At 39.8% G+C, this 9,621-nt stretch overlaps 1 protein-coding gene across 1 annotated transcript; it reads left to right on the forward strand.

The window, feature by feature from the left end:
- The first annotated feature begins 3,562 nt into the window (after nt 1–3,562).
- LOC108676724 (endochitinase A-like) lies at nt 3,563–9,456 on the forward strand. Its single transcript, XM_018164854.2, has 3 exons — nt 3,563–4,597; nt 4,996–5,587; nt 5,846–9,456. Exons 1-3 carry the CDS (start codon nt 3,605–3,607, stop codon nt 7,339–7,341), a joined length of 3,081 nt encoding a protein of 1,026 aa, XP_018020343.1. The 5' UTR covers nt 3,563–3,604; the 3' UTR covers nt 7,342–9,456.
- The last annotated feature ends 165 nt before the right edge of the window (nt 9,457–9,621 follow it).

The raw sequence follows: 9,621 nt of genomic DNA on the forward strand, positions 1-9,621 counted from the left end.
TCTGATATCGTTTATAGCGCTCACAAATATTACTTCGAAACATTTAAATTCATAAATTTTCAATAATAATCCTTGAACATATCAGCAAATTCCCTCATTTCCCTTCATCCTAATTCTCAACAAAGGCGCACAGTAAATTATTCTCTGAATAATGTCCTATGGTGGAGTCTGAACGTCTCGTCCACATCCCAGTGAAAATTTACAGACGCGGCAGCTTCTGATTTGGGTTCCCAGAAGCTGGGGCGACTCTAAATTTTGTTAGGGTGCAGCACGCTGGTGCGCAGCATTGGTCATCCCTTTGGCACGTCGTCCCCGCTCCCCGCCACTGCAGCCACTACAGGACAGTGATGCGTATCTTGAGCGCATCCGTTGAACAAGTTATGTGGAACGGCAGGCAACAGAATTTGCAGACCGTCGTCGTTTCCTTTGAGTTTGAACCTTCCGCAGCCAGAATTGAGTTGTCACAAAGTAGAATTCAGTTGTCACAAAATTTACACTTCAATAGAAATAGACCGAAATTTCTACCTCATTCTCCCATTAAGAGCGCAGCCGTTGGCCACGAAGTTAATATCTTATAATGAACACTGCAAAGCTACAAGATCGCCCTTCAGTAATCGCCTCGTGCAATGTTGGACAAAACTTGATACGAAATTTGGAAATTGCGAACCAACTGACACTAGTATTGGATCCATGGGAGATAATTTCCGAGGTTTGACACACACTGGCAGTATCCTGCCGAATTCGTCGCCAGGGGTGAAATAAAAGGTCAGCGTATTTGTAAAATAGAGGCAGTTGGCCGTTCAGTTGATGCGAGTTCCAACTCGTGGAAGCATCATGCAACGCCTTTTAACCTCGCTCGTTAACCTATGCCCGCTCGTTTGAGAGAGAAAAGTTCAAGGCTTATGTGGAACGCACAGGAGGAATCTGCGACAATTGTTAGGACAAAAATGTGTGACTGATGGAGGTGCGCAGAACCTCTGCCTGCCTCAATAACTTAGATCATAATAACGGTGATTACTAAGAATACAACTTGAGCATTCTACACAGAGGTTTTAAGCGCATAGTCATTGACAGTTTATCAGCATTTCATCTCAAGTTCTTTAGTATGGGATGAGGGATAGAAACGTCAGATGCGAGATCTTGCAGACGTTCAGAACCAAGCTAAAGCGCCAGCGGCTCAGGGCGGGCTAAGAATAGCGCAGCCCTGTGAATCACCCAGATATATCATGTGTATCCTGGTGCAACATTATTTTTATGTTGGCACCGGTAATGACAGGAATGTATGGACAGTTCGACAATGCCTTCATGGAGCTTGATCTCCTTCAATTGTCAAGTTTCTACCCTCTCAAGTTTCTCAAGTCAACTTCAAAACTTCTGACGAGGAAACCTGCTTAGTGATGAAACTTACCTTCAATTGACGTCAATCTTATAACAATTATAGGAAATTTTGTGCATCGGTAGTCTAGTAATCCTCTCGAATTAGTGCGTAATGAGTTAGACATTTTATGAAGAAGTTGGAATAAATACACAATGTGGAAGAGAAAAATCATTTTAAATGATTATTTTATTTTTTATGTTATTTTATTGACACTCAAGATTGCACTCATTGTTAAAATTACATTCTGACTTATGAATAAAAAAAAATGGAACCAAAATAAACAAATAAAATTTTGAAGCTTAGCAACAAAAATAGAGGAACAAATTTTCAAGTCTTTGAACAATTAGACGTAACAATTTTCATGTTCATAGATTACTTCAAATGGTTTCTAACTGGAATTACCAATTATTTTTTTTCTAATTCGTTTTTCTGTATTCATATGTGGACAAGTAATTACGTACAACGAAGGCATCATGATTGTTTAAGGTTTTTAAACGTCTACTTTTTTAGGTAATTTCTGTTAACCAGAAATTACTGAACAATTCTGTTCTTTGTTCCTGCAATCTTCCCAAACTAATGCACTGCTAACCGAACTTGATATAAAACGCTTTTAAATAAGCTGCAATTCTGCAAGATTACAAAGTCAAATCCGCCATCGAATAAATACAATGTTGCTGCGAAATATTCTTTTCCGAGTATCCGAGTGCTTGTATAGTCAACAAACACTCGGAGAAGAGAGGGAAATTTCGTCCTATTAGCTAGGCACTTTTCGCCCCTGCGTGGATCATATGGACTCAGTTTGGCTTTCTGCACGTGCCGTTCGTAAACAAGTAGGTCGTTATTTGGACAATATGAACCATTCTTTTTCTGAGTGTACAATCATATCTTTTAGAGCGACAACGGAAACGAAGTACCAACAGTAGCAAAGGTTAGTCATTATAAATGGCAATGCATGCCCATCAATATCAATTTGTGTTCTACAGCCTGAGTTAGTACGACACTTTTCGCAGTTGCGTATTCCCTCATCATGAACGATCCGAACCTCATGACCACTCACTCAAGTTTTAACAGAGGTTTTAACCTCTGTTAGGTGTAAACCTCTGTATAGGTGTAAAGCAGCATCGTTAGTCGTTAAGAAAAGTGGAATGTATCCTCACTTATAGGCACAACTGAATTTTTAAAGACTGAACTTCATTAGTTTTGCAGCCATGGTAGGATTATTTGAGTCAGGAGTCCATTTTTCAGTCATGAATCCATTTTCAAAGTAATATAAAATAATTTTCCAGACAAATTTTGCGCTGTGAACTTTTAGAGGCTGCCAGATGCTCGATCACCTATGGGAAAGACGAGGTCTTCACAATACCGAGCGAGACAATAGTGAAGGATGTCGCTCGATTGCTTGAATCGCAAATTAATCAGAAATCCCATTAAAATTCCGTTTTTAAATATACATAAATTTAAATAATAACTGCAATTAAATATTTTCTCATTGAGTAAAATGTAAACCAATCAATTTTAACTTGTTAATCTAGGTCCCCCCTTCCTTTTTTCTGTGTCTTATGATTCCATCACTAAATTAAAATTTGATCAAGATAATATCTCGACACGATTGTATTTCAGGGGGTCGGGACATACGCACCAGAACAGCCTCCAAATATTTTTGATTTCCTGTCAATTCAATCCCAAAATGTCTATAGCTCCGTCACTAGTGCCTGGTGAGCGAAGAGAACTTTGCTGCTAAAATGTTGAAAAGAGAGTCAAGAGTGATAATATAAATGTATGCAAATAGTGTCGAAGAATATAAAATATTGAGCTATGTTGTTTAATTCATTTGAGCTATGTTGTTTATGGGATTCAAATTATTGACACGACAAAAATATCAAAGCTTCAACATTAGTTTTCACGTGAATTTTGTGAGTCAGATCAGAGCTGTTTAGTTTTACGCTGCTATGGACTCAACATTTTCCACAATGCATTTTATTTCTGTATCAACATTACAAAGCAAGACTGACTGGATTATTTCAATCTATGGTTTCGGCTTTTCATTTATTTTGTTGCATTGAATCTTGAATAAAACATTTTTTGCTGTAATAACTTTTGAGTGGTGTGCGTATCCACGATACCTTGCTACCCCATGTAAAGCGACGCCCCGAATTGGCCTCGCCTCAATTGCTGTGCTCTTCGGTTTTGCTGCTACTCGCGCTACAACAATAGGGCTACACTAATATGTTGAAAAAGCCAAAGAATGAGGAAAGAATGACTAATAATAATTCGGATGATGATTGTACAGCAGATGAACTACCTGATATTGATGCTGGTAACTGTTTCAAAAAATTGAAAAGAACTGAACTTGCCTGTGAAGCTCCAATGATTGAAAACCTGGAGGAACTTCCAGATGTATATTGCATGCAATCTCCATCACAATATGATCAAAAGGAAAGTCAAACTTCCAAGGCATCTGATGATCAAGTTAATAATACATCACCTGTACTGAAGCCAGAAAAGGTATCCAAGACTGATCCTCATGCATTTCCTTTGCGCAAGAAAAGATTATGTAAGCCGTGGGATGAGTACTCTGTGACCTTGCCATCAAAGTCTGATGGCAAGACCTTAATTTTTACCAGGAAACCCACCTTCAGTTTGGCAGGCTCGTCAAGAGATACAGCAGAAGAGACTTCAGCTCGGTGTTATCAGAACTACTTGTGGTGCAAAAAACGCATTGCTGACTATGACCGTAAGTTACGTGAGCAGTTCACCGACATTGACAGCGATGACAGCATTGAGCACTACAAGAGGGAAGCTGACCGTAGACGTTGGATGGATAAAAAAGCCATTCTCTCTGAGAGGATAAAGAATCTTGTGGCACTCAATGGAGGGCCTTTTGATGTTGACTTGGCTCTCAAAAATACTGATGATTCTTGTGATGATCTTCCTAGTCTGTATCCCCCTTCTTCATGTGCTGCAGTTGACACCATGAATGACTTGATGGATGAGGCATTGAATTCCTCCAAGACCGGTAGTGATGATGACATCATTGTGGAAGATAAAAGCTCATTTCGTCGTCGGGTGAAGCACACCCTGGGTTTCAAGAGACGTCCTAAGATGTGGCAGAAGAAGAGGAAGTGTGATGACACTGCAGATGTTGTTGATCTAACCAATGAGATTGACAGTAATGATGACGGTGATGTTGAAGTATTGCAGCATGACAAACCTGTTGTGGTGAGTGCAGTTTCTTCTAATAAATCCAGCATCTTATTGTGCTGCTCTTGTATATTGATTTGCAGGGAAGAGAATTTGTGAGTAGAACACTAAGACAGTATTATTCAATTTACATTTCTTAAGATATATATGCAAGTATAGTTAAAACATTTAGTGTAACATCCAGTGTTGAGTATTGTTGCATGACAGCAGCATATTCTTTGCTGAAAATATTCCTAGATTGCCTGCCTGTTCAGAAATTTTGATAATAGCTTGGAAACTATTTCCTGATATTTTTCAGTTTCATTTTTTTGTGTAGTCTCATTTTTTGGTACCTGAAGACATGAAACAAACTATTTGTTAGCCATTCATGATCATTTCTAGTTTAATTTTTGTTCATTTCATATCCTATTTTTCAGTACCTAAAGACAGAAAGCCGCCGCAAGAAGCGTCGTTCTTCATTGCGCCTGACAGAGAACAACAGCACCACAGCAGCTGCAGCTGCACAGACCATCGATCTTGTAGCCCCTGAGGCTGCCATCCAGCCCCAACCCATTGATTTCAATGACCCCAACCTGCTCTTTGGCACTCTTCTTGAACAACCTGAAAGATTTGTGGTTCCCAAACTTGATGAGAAGCAAGACTCGCCTGATTCTACCAACATCAAGGCCACAAGTGGGCCTGATTTATTAGCAGCCTCAGGACCGTTGAATAAATTATCAGGGAATTCTGATGAGGGGCATTTGTGCAGTGGATCTGGCTCTTCTAATGCTCCAAACAAAGTTGATCCTTTAATACCCAGTCATTTGTATGCTGGGCCTTCTGCTAGCAGCTTTTCATCTAATTCAACTCGAGACCCCCATAGACTTGATGATAAAAGTCCTGTGGCAATAGAGAAAATTTGGGAGATGTTGAATATTCCTGATGAAGATATGCAGACTGTTCGATTGCATCATCAGGCTTCTAGCAGTGGCTCTCTCCCTGTACCAGACTCTGTGTGTCTTCCTAATTGTGAGTGATATGCTCTTGCTCCTTTATACAAGAGTATAAACTTGTCTGTCATTCACTTGTTAGATTACTGAACTCGTTACTGCTTTTCAGCCTAGAATTCTATACAAGGTTTTTTATTGGTGACTTTCTGGTATTTAGTATAGTATTGTCTTGGTTGCATATATACCCAAAGCAATTAATTAAGTTATATGAATATTTGTTTCAGATGAGAATATTCGGAATAGGAATACTTATTTCAATTAATGTTTATTTTTTCAGATGGTCGCTCCGCCTCTCCACCCTCTCCCTACCGCACTGCTCCTCCTCCTGGCTGCTGCCCTGACAATGACAGCTTGCATGACTCAGTCACCAGACCTCTTAACCTAAAGAGCGGCCCTGGTGCTCTTGTGAGTGGGGCTGCAATCGACAACTCTGACATGCATATCAGCAACAACACAACTACAAGCTCTTCCCAGGGTCCTCATGGTGACATTTCACAAGGTGCTGTACAGACACGCTCACTGATCAACCACGCTGCTCAGCCCAATAAGGTCGACATGGGCCACAGGCCTTTCCTGCAACCTAATAGGTTTGGACCCTCACAGTCATCATCTAATCCCTTTGGTATTGGGCCCTCCACGTTCCTTCCCATAAACCGGCCTACTTGTTCTGGTCGGGAGCCTTTGACCGGTGCAAGTACCAGCGGTTCGCAAGATGATTTTCTCTCTCGTTTCTCTAGCTCTGCGTCCCGCTCATGCAATGGTCTCCAACGTGCTCCCTCAGGTCCAATCTTCCCTTCAACCAGCGCTTCTTTTATCGGCCCTCTCGTCAATCCTTTCCTTAGTAAACGACCAATAATGAACGGCTCGCAACCTGAGCTTCCTTCTGGGAGGATTGAGCCTTCCTTGACAGGCAGGAATCAAACGTTTCCTAGCATGCCTCCTTCACAGGCCTGCACCCGCGTGATGCGCTCTGCGTCCATCCCTTCTAATCCTTTGCATCCCGTGCCTTGGGTTCGAATGTTCAGAGAAAACGACCCTGTCCCTTCCAGCGCTTTCTCTAATCCCATGGGCGCTGCGGCTGGAGCATCAATTCCCTTGCCTCCATCGGTCACCACTCAGTGCGCAAGTGCAAGTGTGTTTCCCTTTAGCGGTAGCACGCGGCCTTATGTTTCATCTAGTCTTATGTCCATGAATATGCAAGGCTCATCTTCCATTGCAAACCCGACGGCTGCTGGTGTTGCAGGTCCTTCTAATAATAACTCGGCACAAAATGATCTACGTCGTGATGTCTCTGGCCCACCAACGGCTGCCGGCACCAGCACAAATAATTCTAGCCGAACTTCGTTAGCATCTGCTCGAGGTGCTAACGATGTCATGGTTCTAGGAGAGGATGATGACATGAATGTTGTCAACATTTCAACGCCAGCGGAAGAAGAAGATGATGAACCTGAGTCTGAGGAAGCCAGTACAGAACCTTCTTCCCCTGACGATACTGAGCGAAGCTCCCGCAGTGACAAGCCAACATCTGCCGCTCCTCCTGCTCCTGCAAAGTCCAAAGCTTCGTCGTCTTCAGGGAATGACTTTGAGATATCATGTCCAATATGCTGCGATACTTTGATGGACATTAAGGAACGTCGTGGGCACCTCGTGTCGACCGTTTGTGGTCACCTCTTCTGTGAGGTGTGTCTGGACGCGGCCGTTCGCCGCACCAAGCAATGTCCTACTTGTCGGCGTCGTCTCACCAAACGCCAATTCCATAAACTTTTCATTTAATCAGTCATTTGAATCCTATCGAAACCAGTCATTAATGGTGGAACTTGTTGTCAATCCTGATATACAAAAGCAAGTGAAGAGGATGGAATTCCGACTCATCCGTTCTACCATGCCCTCACTTAATTGGCATTTCATTCGATAATAGATCGATTTAACATCAAGTTTGACGAAATTACGTCTGTGTCTTCAGATTTTCAACGTGTGGTGCGTGTGATATTACCTTCTGATGTGCACTGTACACGGTTTGAATGATTGTCTTGAATTAACCGCTTGGGTTCTTGTGTTAATCTCATCACTTTCCATCCATGATTAATTTATTTGCCGAGTCAAGTATTGTATTCATATCAAATGATTGTATTTTAGTATTGAACTAAAATGCTAATGCTCATTTTATCGATAAAAAAATGGTGATTGTGTAGAGCCAGGAGCTCCGAAATTGTTCATACTCGCAAACAATAATGTTGATTTATAATTGTTTATTTTCTACAAATTCCATACTGATTTCTTTAAGTTTAGCTTTCCTTCAGATGGCCTTCACTTCTTGCGTCAATTTACGCTTGTGTTTAGCTGCCAGAGTTGGTTTCATAACACAAATTTCATGTCTTGTAAGTTGTTTATTCTTCTGGGTACGAGGTGACAAGGTTTCTTGTATACGTGGATTTCACCCCAGACTATGATGTTAGTCTTGGCCAAGTTTACAGTTAAAACTACGGCACATAGGAATTATGTCATACAAGTTTATGGAAAGATTTTTATATTTCAAAAGGTCATCAAGTTTTATGTATTATCTTCTTCAAATTTTTTGTTTAGCTCAGTGTTGATATAGTAGTATAGTTTAGGTACGATTGTAAAAACGTTTCTATCAGTGCTCGATTTTTTGTGTGCTTTTTCGAATGTTTTTTGTTACCGACCTATGTTACATCTAAGTTCTTTACTTTTTCTTCAATGATATTCAATCTAATTATATTATTATATGCTTAGAGGAAATGTAACAATTTATATTCTGAACGATATTTATGATCGAACCTTTTCTTATTCAAAGTGTTCAGGAATATTAAGAGTGAGATGCAACCCAGCCTCACTACGTGCCTGCTTCCAACCACAGTCTAATTACATTAAAAATAAATACTTGTGATGGAAATTTCATCTTCAAGTTGACAATTTGCGAACCATTTATTTTTTGTGAAGTTTAAACTGTATAGGCTTTTCCCATATTATTTTGTATAACTATTATGTTTTTTTTTCGTGAATGTGTACCTATAGCGTGACCAGGGCAGCTAAGGTGAGACTTCTGTAAGCCTCATGCATTATCTTAATCTTGAATAAACTCTTGTACATCCACGATGAGAAATATCTTGCTGGTACCTACCCATCACTGTCAGCTGCTGACAACTGCGTACCGACAACTGCAGGCACTGACAGCTGCCCATTTATATCTTATGTATATGTAAACTATCACTGGTTATTATTTCCCGCTATTGGAAAATGCAAGTCTCTTCTTTCGTCATCATGTACGGTTTTTTCTTGTTTGTTATTGCGGTTATTATTCATGATATTCATTATTGACTCGATTGTCAACCGTTGTTAACGCTGAACAAAATGGCTTAAAAGTTTTTTTTCTAATAATTGAGGATGCTAATAATTATAATAACTAAGTGGAGCTGTAACATTACGATCATTCTGGCTTGAGATGAAGTATTACTGCACTGTGAAGTTACCAATATAATAACAAGAATATTTCCGACCCTAATATTGTAATGTTTTTTTAGGCGATATATGTATTCAATTCGTCAACTAAGAAAACGTCGGGACAAATTTATTCGCCCATATTTGTGATTAACTGATCTGTTGTCGGCATAGGTATATGATAGGATTATATTAATTTAAATGTTGAAAATCTGTTAACATCTACACATTTGTTGTTAGCAGTTTAGTCAGCTGTCTTGAGGATGCCAGGTTATGATAAACGGTTTGATTTCTCTCTATTTGGTTTACGGAGATGATGTGATCATTCATGTCTGGATTATAGTTTTGTTCTAGTAAAATATGTTTGTTAATAAATAATGTTTTTGGTTTTCCAATTTTCTGAACCAAAAGATCAAGCGGCTTGTGAAATTCGTTTGCTTTGTACGTGAACGATTCTTGTGTTGGTCATTTGATGTATACTATTGTTATCATTTATATCATTACGATTCATGTATATCGTCTTTATGAGCTCCGTATCATTTATATCATCATGAGTTCTGTCATTTATATCATCATAAGTTCTGTCATTTATAT

The sequence above is a fragment of the Hyalella azteca genome, unplaced genomic scaffold (genome assembly GCF_000764305.2).
Source record: "Hyalella azteca isolate HAZT.00-mixed unplaced genomic scaffold, Hazt_2.0.2 contig8342, whole genome shotgun sequence".
Taxonomy (NCBI): Eukaryota; Metazoa; Arthropoda; class Malacostraca; order Amphipoda; family Hyalellidae; genus Hyalella; species Hyalella azteca.